Source organism: Phoca vitulina, unplaced genomic scaffold (genome assembly GCF_004348235.1).
Source record: "Phoca vitulina isolate PV1807 unplaced genomic scaffold, GSC_HSeal_1.0 scaffold40, whole genome shotgun sequence".
NCBI lineage: Eukaryota > Metazoa > Chordata > Mammalia > Carnivora > Phocidae > Phoca > Phoca vitulina.
The window spans coordinates 13,091,033-13,105,383 of NW_022589743.1; the positions used below are offsets into that span (position 1 = coordinate 13,091,033).

Sequence of the window (14,351 nt, forward strand, 5' to 3'; positions counted from 1 at the left end):
TAGTCCACAGCTTTGGCACAGCAGGAATACAAATCCACATTTGTCAGATTCCAAGACATGCTGTCAACCACTGTGATTTATAAGACTAGGAAATTCTTTTACTTTCCCATTTGTTTTGCTTAAACACTTGTTCCAATTTTTATTTCCAGACATCTGTCCTAGTGTTGGATATCTGGTTTTCTTTGGTATTGTTTCAATATTGATTTTCATTTCTGTTGCAGTTAGGAATCTGAAGTAAATAGTAAAGCATTATGTCTTCAGTTTGGTCTGAATATACAATTGGTGGGGTGAAGATTACCTTTCCTTATAAAGCTTACCCATCACAGCTTGCTATGATGAATTCTGTAAGTATTTTTCAATAGTTATTTTAAGTCTTTATTAAGATACAGGTGCTTATAATTCATGAGACTACATTCATTTTTCCAGATAGTAAATGGATTGAAAATATTTGCCGGGTTCATTGAAGAACATCTAAACTTGGAAAAATAATACTGATCACTGCTAAACTGTATCTGTCCATTGTTATAATGGAGACAAAGGAGAACATTCTGAAAAATGTTCTCATCTCAGTTGGAACTTCTATTTACTTTGCAGAATTAGTGCTTTCTACAAAATATTTGCTATACATTACACAGAACAGTATATTTCTCACCATAATTTTTTTGAGATAGTTGTCATATAGAAAATTAATATACAAACTTAAGTAAACCAACTTTCCAACTTTGTTAAATCTGATTATTTTACCATATTTACTTTATATCTTGTTTGTGAGCAACAGTATTTATTTCACATGTTTTAAATGTTGCATAATGATATGATACTATACCTACCTGCTGAAGTTGACTTTTTTTTGCTTAACATTTTTAAGAGGCCTGTTGATTGTTAATCCATTTTACTTGCTATATAGTATTCCATTATCTGAATGTACCAGAATTTTTTTGTCCATTTTCTTTTGATAGACTTTTAAGTTGTTTACATTCTTTAGCAATTATAAACAATGCTGCTATGAACTTTCTTATACAGGCTTCCTTGTGTTCATGTGTGAAAAGTTTGGAGTATATACATAGGACTGGACTTGTTAGAGTTGGGGATCTTCAACTTTCCTAGGAATTGTTAATTTCTGTACTGAGTGGTTTTAACAGTTTACACTCCAATGAGCAGCAGTATCCTCCATTAAGTTTTCATCAAAGATATTGATGTGCTATATTCTAGTTTTACAGAAATGATTAAGGCATAAATTACTTTTTTTCATTTCTTTTTTGCTTGATATGCTTTGAAGGCCATAATAATTTTAGGGAGAGGTATAAAGGAATAAAGTTTAGGTTTTCTCCCTTCTGCTATTGCTGTGCTCCTGGAAGTGCAACCTTACTTCTCATTGTATTTGTACTTCTGATGGAGAGAGACCCTAATGAAGTAAATTGTTTATTGATATTTTTATTGTTTTTGTGTCCGTAGATTGTCAGAGGATTAAATAGTAAGCAACATTGTTTGTTGGAGAGCCCTACAGGAAGTGGGAAAAGCTTAGCCTTACTTTGTTCTGCTTTAGCATGGCAACAGTCTCTTAGTGGTAAGTAGTTGGTTGATACCTTCAGGTTCCTTAGTGGGACCAGAAAAAAATATTTTAATAAAGTACTTTTTATCCAAAATGACTCAACCATGTTCTAGCTAGCTAATTTAAGTACAGATTCTCTTTTAAGGTATTTCTTTATAAGTTGTATATCTTCCTTTTTTATTTTATATTATTTTATTTTATTTATTTATTTGAGAAAGAGCGAGTGAGCAAGGGAGCAGGGAGAAGAGCAGAGGGAGAGGGAGAAGCACAGGCTACCCGCTTGAACAGGGAGCCTGATGTGGGGCTTGATCTCAGGACCCTGAGATCATGACCTGAGCAGAAGGCAGATGCTTAACCAACGGAGTCATCCAGTTGCCCCAAGTTACAGAGCAAAATATGTTGTTAATTCTAAAACAGTTTTGAACATAATATAGTCCTTTATTTGATGATTCAGAATCTAATAAGAATCTTGGATGCTTAGTTATTATGAAAATGATTATGATATTTTGTATGTAAAAGATGTAAGAGATGGGCCTGTCATGATGCTATAACATACACAAATAATTGCTTTGAATAAATCCTTTAATGTATTTCCTTATCTGTCCCTTCTTTATAACATCAGACCATAGAATATATAAGGAAAATATTCTAATTGATTTTTCTACTTGTTTGGATGCCAGATAAGCAAAAGTTTATTATAATATTGTTTTCATAAATACATATTATTTTCTATTACTTTTACTTTATTTGCTAACAAAGGCCTAGTAACATTCACTTTTATGAAAGACTAGCTAACATACCTAATAAATCTGAAATACAGTATTGGATATATTTTAGTTACATAATTAGATGGATTTGACCTAAAGTATTAGGAGAATTTAAAGTTAACCATGAGTGTATGTAGGTATGTACATATGTATTTTTATGTGTGTGTGTGTGTATATATATGTTTTTTAAAAGGAAATGTGCTCCTGATAAGACTATTAAAGAGTAAATATTTTATAACTTTTGTTGTTCATTTTGAGTGTTAATGATGTTACTCTTTGGGGAAAAGTGAGATAATCTGTTAATAATTTAAAATTTTAATGGGAGACTGAAAAATAGAATTAGTAGTATTTATGTAGTACAGATGGGAAAATAATGTCAATACTGTTCATAGAAAATAGATTAATTATTCACCTTTTTTTAGTATCTGTGAACTGTGTATTTATACATGTAGGCCATTGCTTCTTGGCCTTTTGGCTAAGATCAAGGGTAGTATACATGTAGGCACACAATGTAGACCTCCGTTAAAGTTATGTATTCTATTTAAGTATTAAAAATTACCTGTTTTATTTGAATATTGGCCTTAAAATATATTTTGATACGTGTATCAGAATTGATACATCATGAAACATGTTTCTGTTTGAAATAGATACATAAAGTGGGAATGATTTAACCCTTATATATTTACATTATTTAATGTATTGAGCTTTGTTTCTTCAGGGAAATAGTAGTAATTAAGAATATACTTTAGGTCTTTATTTTAATCTTCCCTGCTTGATATTTTAATAAATCTCAATATAAATGAATACCCAAGTGGTTAACATTATTATTCTTTGACTATTACCAGATTTTTACAAATTATGTAAATTGATGATAACTTCTCTCTAAGTGTTTCTGGTGTAAGTGTTTCTCTCTTGTAATTTGTTGCGGGAGATAGGGTGACCGACTTGCTTATATCTGCCAGGTACTTTTCCAGTTTAGCACTGAAAATCTTGTATCTTAGGAAACCTCCCAATCTCGTGCAAACTGGGTGGTCGCTCACCGTAGTTACAGAGGAAGATTAATGTTTTTTAAAGAGAAATATTACAACTTGGGTTCTTTCATTTTTTTTAGGGAAGCCAGTGGATGAAAGCTTAAATAAAAAAGCTGAAGTACCATCATCATGTTGTTGTGTATGCCATTCAAAGAATTTTACAAACATTGACTTGAACCAAGGAACTTCACATCATTTCAACGGTCCAAGTACACCACCTTCTGAAAGAAATGACACTTCATCAACTTGTCAAGGTAGTTTATATTTAGCCTGGCTCTGTTGGTATCTGTAGTAGCCTTAATTATTGCTGTTGTGAGACTTAAATTTGTTTAGCATAATTGACTATTTATCTCCACCTAATTTCTCTGGAATTATTTTTAGATAACACATAGGTTAGTCAGATATCCTTGGACTGTTTTATTGGCTTGACTTTTAATTTATTCAGACATTTTGCTAGCTTAAATCATTTTTTGAAGAAGGCAATGCACAATAAATGATATTTAGAAATTGATCTTATTTGTAGGCAGTATTGTTAATTATGTGTTAGAATTTTTGGGGTTCCTGAATGGCTTAATCAGTTGGGCATCCAACTCTTGGTTTCCACTCAGGTGGTGATCTCGGGGTTGTGGGATTGAGCCCCTGGTTGGGCTCTGCACTAGGTGGGGGGACTGCTACCTGGGGAGACTGCTCGGAATTCGCTCTTTCCTCTCCCTCTGCTCCTCCCTCCATTTGCGTGCACCCGTGCCTCCCTCTGTCTCTCTCAAATAAATAAATAAAATCTTAAAAAAAAATTACATGTTAGAATTTTAAAAAACACACTGATTTGTTTTTTTTTTTTTAAAGATTTTATTTATTTATTTGACAGAGAGAGACACAGTGAGAAAGGGAACACAGCAGGGGGAGTGGGAGAAGCAGGCTTCCCGCCGAGCAAGGAGTCCGATGCAGGGGCTCGATCCCAGGACCCTGGGATCATGACCTGAGCGGAAGGCAGACGCTTAACGACTGAGCCACCCAGGCACCCCTAAAAAAACACTGATTTGTAAGACAAAATGCAATTAGCCTCATTTATTCATCCTTATGAGTTTGCCTGAACTTCTGAGGACAGTATATCTTATATGAGGCTTTTTTTTTTTAACATACATTAGTTTTTTTAATTGAAGTATAGTTGGCATACTATAATACATACATTAGTTTCAGGTGTACAACATAGTGATTCAACAAGTCTAGGTGTTATTCTGTGCTCACCACAAGTATGTCTACCATCCGTCACCTTATGCTATTACAGTGCCATTGACTGTATTCCCTATGCTGTACCTTTTATCCCTGTGACTTATTTATTCTGTAACTGGAAGCATGTATCTTCCATTTCTTTCTGGCAACCATCACTTTGTTCTCTGTATTTATGGGTCTATTTCTGCTTTTTGTTTGTTTATTCATTTGTTTTTTAGATTCCACATATAAGTGAAATCATATTGTATTTGTCTTTCTCTGACTTACTTCACTTAGCATAATACCCTCTAGGTCCATCCATGTTGTCACAAATGCCAATATTTCATCCTTTTTTATGGCTGAGTAGAGAATCAGGTATGTTTTAAATATGATCCTGAAACAGTTCTTACTAGATTTTTTAAAGAGAAGTATACAAAGAATATCACAAGATTATTAATTTTTAAAAATATTTCTTTGGCTTTGAGTATATGGAAAGGATTAACAACCATTATTTACCTAAGCCAAAAACTGAGGAGACATCCTATACACTTTGTTCTTCCTTATTTCTCCTCTATCTCCACTGATACCTCCTTAGTCCAAAGTGCCATCTCTTGGTTAGAGCATGTAATAACTTCTTTTCCTGCTTTTACTCATGCCATCCTTTAATCACTGGCAGGAAGAAAAGAGGTTGCCATGATTGACTTAAGTCTAAAGAGTATCCACGTCTTTTTTTTTTTTTTTTTTTTTTTTAGATTTTATTTATTTATTTGGTGGAGGGAGAGAGACAGAGGGAAGAGCAGAGGGAGAGGGAGAAAATCTCAAGCAGACTCCTGATAAGCACGGAGTCCCATGTGGGGCTCCATCTCATGACCCTGAGATCACGACCTGAGACGAAATCAAGAGTCAGGCACTTAACCAACTGAGCCACCCTGGTGCCCCTAAATAGTATCCACTTCTAAAACGAAGGATGGAGTTATCTTCCTCTAAAACACATGACCATGTGTGGAGGAGGGTAGCTGCTTGAACTAAAGTATGATTCTGTTAGGAATGAGGAAGAGGTGGTTGAATACATGCTGGAGAGGTGACCAATAGTGTTGCCTATACTGTTTTGACCCTTAGCCCTTTTGGCTTTCCGTTCCTTAAGAGGATCATGCTTTCGCCTGCCTCAGAGCCTTTGTTTATGTTAGTGTTTCTTCTGAGGAAAGTCCCATCTTCCATTTGTTATCCTGCATTTCCTTTAGGTCTCAGCTTAAATGTCATTTCCTTGAAGGAGCCATACTGACCTTTCTGTCAGACTAGATTTGGTTTCCCTGTTATATTCTGTCCTCTCACTGTGCCTCTCCTTCATAGCACTTGTCACAGTTGGCATTATCCATATGCCTGTGTACATCATTTATCAAGCTCTGCTTCCTGTAGCAGACTGTATACTCCTTGAGGTCCGGGACCGTGTCAGTTTGCTTATCATTGTATTTTTATTTTTTTTAAAGCATTTTTTTTTAAGATTTTATTTATTCATTTGAGACACAGAGATACAGAGAGAGAGAGCATGAGGAGGGGGAGAGGCAGAGGCAGAGGGAGAAGCAGGCTCCCTGCTGAGCCAGGAGCCCGATGTGGGGCTCGATCCCAGGACCCTGGGATCATGACCTGAGCCGAAGGCAGACATTTAACCATCTGGGCCACCCAGGCGCCCCTTATCATTGTATTTTTAGTACTTAGCAGAGTGCCTGGCATATGGTGGGTGCTAGATAAATATATGTTGTATGAATGAATGGAATTGACTTTGAGATAATTAAAGGAATTCTGGTTTATGTTTATATACAACCTGTTTTTTTTTAAGATTTTATTTATTTATTTGAAAGAGAGAGAGAGCACAAGCAGGGGGAGCAGCAGAGGAAGAGGGAGAAGCAGGCTCACCACCAAACAGGGACCCCAGCTGGGGGCCTGATCCCAGGACCCTGGGATCATGACCTGAGCCAAAGGCAGACGCTTAACTGACTAAGCCACCCAGGTGCCCCTACAACCTGTATTTTTTTTAAAACAGCCTTATTGAAATATACTTGATGTAACTATATATATAAATGGTACACTTTGATAAGTTTTGACATAGGTGTATCTCCATTAAAGTATCAGGATAGTGAACATGTCCATCACTTTCAAAAGTTTTCTCTTGCCCCTTTGTTATCTCCCTCCTTCCCAAGCCTCCATGACTCACTCTTTCCAAACAACCACTGATTTGCTTGTAGATTAGTTTGCATTTTTTTTAGAGTTTATTTACATGGAATCGTAGTTTGTACACTTATTTGTCTAGCTTCTTTCACTTAACATAATTCTTTTGTTGTGTTTGTTGTGAAACATAATTCTTTTGAAATTTATCCATGTTGCATGTATCGACAGTTTGCAGTTTGTTAATATTTATTGTTGAGTAATATTCTATCGTATGGATATACTACAAATTGTTTATCCAGTCACCTACTGATGTATATTTGAATTGTTTCTAGTTTTAAGCTATTACATATAAAGCTACTGTGAAAATCTCTGTATAAGTCTTTGTGATGGACATGTGCTTTCATTTTTTTAGAGTAAATACTAAAAATAACTGGATCACTTATGTTTAACTTTGTAAGAAACTTCCAAACTGTTTCCCAAAGTGGTTTTACCATTTTACATTCCCACCAACGGTGGTTGGGAGTTCCCATTTCTTTACATCCTTGTCAGTACTTTGTATGGTCAGTCTTTTTTACCATTCTGATAGGTATGTAGTGGTATCTCATTGTGGTTTTAATATGCATTTCCCTAGTCACTTACGACAGTTGAGCATCTTTTCATGTGCTTATTAGCCATCTGTATCTTTGATGAAATGTCTGTTCAAATCTTCTGCTTGTTTTTTGTTTTTTTTTCTTGCTGTTAAGTTTTGAGAGTTCTTTATATATTTTGAGTACAAATTTTTTTTTTATCAAATATGATTTTAGCTTTTACTTTTAGCTTGAGATCTATTTCTAGTTAATTTTGTAGATCGTGTGAGGTATAGATCCAAGTTCATTTATTTTGCATATGGATATTTAATTGTTTGGCACCATTTATTGAAAAAGCTATTTTATCCACTGCTTTGCCTTTGTGCCTTTGTAAAAAATCAGTTGTCAATATATATGCAACCTGCATTTTAATGTGACTGTGAGTTAAAGTTGTTTAGAATAGTCTCTTGAAGAATCAGATGGAATCAGGGTTATATTTTGATACTCTGTATTTTTAAGTAAGTTCTTTAATACGATATAACCTAATTACAGAAAAGTTCAGGGATTGTAAGTGTATAAGCTTGATGAATTTTCACAAAGTAAACAGTCATGTAACTACCACCTAGATAAAAAACATGGGACATAACCTCTACCGTAGAGGCCCTCCCTAATTGCTATCCTCCCTTCTGTCACCATTGATGATTTTTACCTCCAAAGAAATGGAATTACATGTGTACTCTTGCACATTGTGCTGCCTGTCTGCTTTTGCTTAACATTGTATTTTTGAGATTCATTGGTATTGTTGCATATAGTACTAGTTTTTGTATATTATTTTTACCGTTTATTAATCTGCTCTACAGCTGTTAGGCATTTGAGTGGTTTTTATTTTTGGTTATTAATGCTATTATCAACATTTTTTTGGGGGGATTATAGAGATTTTATTTTTTTTATTTATTTTTAAAATTTATTATTATGTTATATTAATCACCATACATTACATCATTAGTTTTTGATGTAGTGTTCCATGATTCATTGTTTGCGTATAACACCCAGTGCTCCATGCAGAACGTGCCCTCTTTAATACCCATCACCAGGCTAACCCATCCTCCCACCCCCCTCCCCTCTAGAACCCTCAGTTTGTTTCTCAGAGTTCATAGTCTCTCAGAGTCCATAGTCTCCCCCTCCGATTTCCCCCCCTTCATTCTTCCCCTCCTGCTATCTTCCTTTTTTTTTTTTTAACATATAATGTATTTGTTTCAGAGGTACAGGTCTGTGATTCAACAGTCTTACATTATCAACATTCTTGTTCATTCTAGTGCAAATGGATATTTTTTACTAGATATATACGTAGAAATGGAATTGCTGGTCATAGTGTGTGCTTATGTTCAGCTATAATAGATATTGCTAACATTTTCCAAAGTGGTTGAACCAATTTATTTACCCTTCTGCCCTACATCTAGCAGTATTTGGAAGTTACATTGTTCAATATTCCTGTTAACACTTAATATTTCCAGTTGTTTAAAATTTTAGCTGTTCTGGTGCATCTGTGGTGTTCTCCTGAATTTTTAATTTTTTTTTTTTTAAAGATTTTATTTATTTGAGAGAGAGAGAGAATGAGAGAGAGAGCATGAGAGGGGGGAGGGTCAGAGGGAGAAGCAGACTCCCCGGTGAGCAGGGAGCCCGATGCGGGACTCGATCCCGGGACTCCAGGATCGTGACCTGACCGAAGGCAGTCGCTTAACCAACTGAGCCACCCAGGAGCCCTCTCCTGAATTTTAATTGGTATTTCTCTGGTGACTGAGGTTGAGCATCTTTTTATATGTTTATTGGTTATTTGCATATCCCCTTTAGTGAATTGCCTATTTAAGTTGTTTGTCCATTTTTCTATTGGGTTGTTTCTTAACTAATTTCTAGGAGGTTTTTTTTTTTTAATATTCTAGATAGATCTTGTTTCTTTATATGTTATATTTTAAAGACTTTGATAAACTTCCTACAAACTCCCCTGCTATAAATATAAAGAACAAGAAGATAAGCCTTTTTTTATATGCATATAATGTGATTTTTAAAAAATGAGTTGGGGTTAATCTAATTTTGGCACATGGCAATTCAGTTTTTCTAAAACTAAATTATTGTTTTGGGTGGATATTTCCTACCCTTTAGTGGGCCCATACAAATTTGCCCCTTGATTTATTTGGAGCAGAGTTTCTCAACAAAGGCACTATTATATTTTGAATGGGATAATTCTTTGTTATGGGGGCTGTCCTATGCATTGTGGGATGTTTAGCAGCATCTCCTAGGTCTCAACCCACTAGATGCCAGTAGTATTCCTGTCTTTTTTGACAACTAGAAATGTCTATGCCCAATGTCCCCTGGGTTGGGACTTGGGGTATTAAAAGTGCCCCAGTTGAGAACCAAGATCTAGATTCATTTTGTGGGTATTTTACCAGTTTGACAAAAAAATCACAGAGCTCAAAATTATATGTCTTTTCTAAAATATATATGGAAACGCAAAGGACTAAGACATTCTTCAAGAACCAGGTCAAGGTGAGAGGACTTTATCTATGAGATATCCTGATTTTTTATATATAAAGCTATAGTAATTAGAACATTTTAATATTAGCACAGTGTTAGACCAGTGGAAAACAATAGAGAACCCAAATTCAGTTCCACATCTGTCTAGAAACTTGATTATTTATAGAAGTAATGTCTAGGGGTGCCCGGGTGGCTCAGTTGGGTAAGTGTCTGCATTGGGCTCCATGCTGGTGTGGAGCCTACTTTAAAAAAAAAAAAAAAAGGCATGTTTACAGAGCAGAGGACTAAGTAGGGACTTTTTTTTTTTATAAGCGGTACTTAGATATCCTTATGAAAAAATTTAAATTGGAGTCCTACTTTATGCCATACACAAAAATTCATTCCAGGCAGATTAAAGATTGAGGTATGAAAGGCCTTTTGTGGTTCCATACAAATTTTAGGATTGTTTGTTCTAGTTCTGTGAAAAATGCTGTTGGTATTTTGATAGGGATTGCATTAAATCTGTAGATTGCTTTCAGTAGTTTAGGCATTTTTAACAATCTTTGTTCTTCCAGCCCATGAGCATGGAATGTATTTGCATTTCTTTGAGTCGCCTAGAATTTCTTTCATCAGTGTTTTATAGTTTTCAGAGTACAGGTCTTTCACCTCTTTGGTTAAGTTTATTCCCAGGTATTTTATTGTTTTTGGTGCAGTTGTAAATGGGATCATTTTCTTAAGTTCTCTTTTTGCTGCTTCATTATAAGTGTATAGGAATGCAACAGATTTCTGTACATTGATATTGTATCCTGAAAATTTACCAAATTCATTTATCAGCTCTAGTAGTTTTTTGGGGGAGTGTTTAGGGTTTTCTGTATATAGTATTATGTCATCTACAAATAGGGAAAGTTTTACTTCTTCCTTACCAATTTGGATGCCTTTTATTTCTTTAGGTTGTCTAATCACTGTGACTAGGTCTTCCAGTACTATATTGATTAAAGTGATGAGAGTGGACATCCTTGTCTTGTTCCTGACCTTAGGCTCTCAGTTTTTCACCATTAAATATGATGTTCGTTGTGGGTTTTTCATATAAGGCCTTTATTATGTTGAGATATGGTCCCTTAGACCTGCATTGCAGAGGGTTTTTATCATGAATGGATGTTGTACTTTGTCAAATGCTTTTTTTGCATCTATTGAAATGATCATATGGCTTTTATCCTTTCTCTTATTGATGTGACATATGACTTTGATTGTTTTGCTTCAATAACCAAAGCAATCTTGAAAAAGAAAAACAAAACTAGAGGTACCACAATTCCACAGTTCAAATTACAGTGTAAAGCAGTAGTAATTAAAATAGTATGATACTGGCCAAAAATAGACCCACAGATCCACATATCAAGAAAACCCAGAAATAAACCCACAATTACATGGTCAATTAGTCTTTGACAAAGGAAGAAGGAGTATACAATGGAAAAGAGAGTCTCCTAAAAAAATGGTGTTGGGAAAACTGGACAGCCACATGCCAAAGAATGAAACTGGACCACTTTCTTTCACCATACATAAAAATAAACTCAAAATGGATCAAAGACCTAAATGTAAGACCTGAAACCATAAAAATCCTTGAAGAAAGGACAGGCAGTAATCTCTGACATTGGCTATAGCAACATTTTTCTAGATATGTCTCCTAAGGCAAGGGAAATAAAAGCAAAAACAAATTACTGGGACTACATCAAAATAAAAAGCTTCTGTGCAGCAAAGAAAGCAAGCAACACAACTAAAAGGCAACCTCCTGAATGGGAAAAGATATTTGCAAATGAAATATCTGAAAACGTTAGTATCCAAAATGTGTAAAGAACTGATACAACTCAATACCCAAAAAAATAATTCAATTAAAAAATGGATAGAAGACATGAGCAGATATTTCTCCGAAGAAGACATATAGATGGCCAACACACGTGAAAAGATGGTCAGCATCACTCATCATCAAGGAACTGCAAATCAAAACTACATGAGATACTACCTCATACCTGTTAGAATGGCTAAAATCAAAAACACAAGAAAACAAGTGTTGGTAAGGATGTGGAGATAAAGAAACCCTCTTGCACTGTTGGTGGGAATGCAAATTGGTGTAGCCACTGTAGAAAACAGTATGGAGGTTCCTCAAAAAATTAAACATAGGACTACCCTGGGGCACCTGGGTGACTCAGTCAGTTATGTGTTTGAGTTCAGCTCAGGTCATAATCTCGGGGTCCTGGGATCGAGCCCTGCATTGGGCTCCCTGCTCAGTGGGGGCTGCTTGTCCCTCTCCCTCTGCCCCTTCACCCCTGCTTATACTCTCTTTCTGTCTGTCAAATAAATAAAATCTTTAAAAACAAAGGAAGAAAAAAAACAGAACTACCCTACAATCTAGGAATTGCACTACTGGGTATTTACCCCCCAAAATACAAAAACACTAAATCAAAGGGATACATGGACTCTTATATTTATTGCAGCATTAATTGAATAGCCAAACTATGACTTTGTATCCATTGATAGCAGCCCAAGTATCCATTGATAGATGAATGGATAAGAAGATGTGGTATATATATATACAACGGAATATTATTCAGTCATAAAAAGAATGAAATCTTGTCATTTCCAACAACATAGAACTAGAAAGTATAATGTTAGGCCAGTCAGAGAAAGACAAATACCATATGATTTCACTCATGTATGGGATTTAAGAAACAAAACAAATGAGCCAAGGAAAAAAAAGCAGAGACAAACCAAGAAACAGACTCTTAAATATAGAGAACAAATTGATGGTTACCAGAGGCGAAGTGAGTGGGGGGTGGGGGATTTATAGGATGGGGATAAAAGAGTACACTTATGAAGATGAAAAAAAAATGATGAAAAAAAGAAAGTCATCCGGAAGGATTCATTCTGAAAGATAAGTAGTGATTAGTTCAGAGAGGAAGAATTAGAAATGAGCAAGTGGGGGAGGGAGGGAGGGAAGTGGATGGCATTTTACTATTTCTTTTTTTTTTTTTAAAGATTTTATTTATTTCACAGAGAGAGACATAGCGAGAGAGGGAACACAAGCAGGGGGAGTGGGAGAGGGAGAAGCAGGCTTCCTGCTGAGCAGGGAGCCCAATGTGGGGCTCGAACCCAGGACCCTGGGATCATGACCTGAGCCGAAGGCAGACACTTAACGACTGAGCCACCCAGGCGCCCCGGCATTTTACTATTTCTTATTTATACTTCTAATTTGCTTAAATCTTTTACAGTGAGCTTATATTAGTTGGTAACTTTTTAAAACTTCAAGCTATTGGGGGCACCTGTCTGGCTCAGTGGGTAGAGCATGGAACTCTTGGTCTCAGGGTTGTGAGTTCAAGCCCCATGTTGGGCATAGAGCTTACTTTAAAAAAAAAAAGTTAAAAAGGGGCATCTGTCTGGGTTAGTCAGTAGAGCATGTGATTCTTGATCTCTGGGTTGTGAGTTCTGGCCCTCTGTTTGGTGTAGAGATTACTTAAAAATAAAATCTTAAAAAAACAAAAAGGTTTTGGATTATGTCGGAAACAGGTTTGGAATCAATTCCATTGTTTACCTTGGGCACTTACTCCATCTTTCTATGTACTGTAAAATAATAATTGCTACTTCATGGGATGGTAGAAGGAGCTGATCTATGTAAAACTTTTAGCCCACTGCCTGATACTAATAAAATTGAATTGTATAGGTCAAAAAAAAAGAAAAAAAAAAAAACCTAAGTATGAAAGACAAGACCATTAAGATTTTAGAATATAGTGATATTTGTTTATTTATATATTTATTTAGAGCACTCAAGAGTGTGAGTGGTGGGTGGGGGGGGTGCAGAGTAGAGAGAGAATCTTTTTTTTTTTTTTTAAGATTTTATTTATTTGAGAGAGAGAGAGCATGAGTGGGTGAGGGGCAGAAGGAGAGGGAGAAGCAGACTCCTTGCTGAGCAGGGAGCTGGATGTGGGGCTCTGTTACAGGACCCTGGCACCATGACCTAAGCTGAAGACCGATGCTTAACTGACTGAGCCACCCAGGCACCCCTGAGAGAGAATCTTATGCAGGCTCCATGCCCAGCACAGAGCCTGATGCAGGTCTTGATCCCCATGACCCTGAGATCATGACCTGAGCTGAAATCAAGAGTCAGTCGCCCAACTGACTGAGTCACCCAGGTGCCCCTAGAATACAGTGGTATTTAAACTATGTTCCTAAGAGTCATAGGAAAAAAATATGGCCTGTTGGGGGGGGGGGGGCAATGAGTCAGGGAAGTTCTAGTTCCTTTATTCTACTTTGGAAATTTTAGGCGATATTTCTTTAAGATATATAGTCCTCTCGGAAAAAACTTGAAAATCAATGCTGTGTGGCATAGATTTACGTGTGTTTTTACAGACTCAAACTTGGCTTTTGAAAATAGTATTGGACCTGCTTTCAGGGCTTTCTTCTCTAATAGTCTGTAAATTTATTAAGGCCAGAGGCTGTTTCTTTTTTACTGTTTTCCATGATGTCTGGAATTGTATGGACTCAGTAAAAGCTTGTTAAA

General features: G+C 35.9%; 1 protein-coding gene across 1 annotated transcript in view; it reads left to right on the forward strand.

Moving 5' to 3' along the window:
- The first annotated feature begins 239 nt into the window (after window positions 1-239).
- Window positions 240-14,351, forward strand: part of BRIP1 (BRCA1 interacting protein C-terminal helicase 1) — a 176,572-nt gene continuing 162,460 nt past the window's right edge. The window contains exons 1-3 of the mRNA XM_032428708.1: window positions 240-344; window positions 1,456-1,567; window positions 3,431-3,604. Coding sequence (XP_032284599.1) covers window positions 252-344; window positions 1,456-1,567; window positions 3,431-3,604 — 379 coding nt within the window. The 5' untranslated portion in view covers window positions 240-251. The remainder of the gene's footprint in view (window positions 345-1,455; window positions 1,568-3,430; window positions 3,605-14,351) is intronic.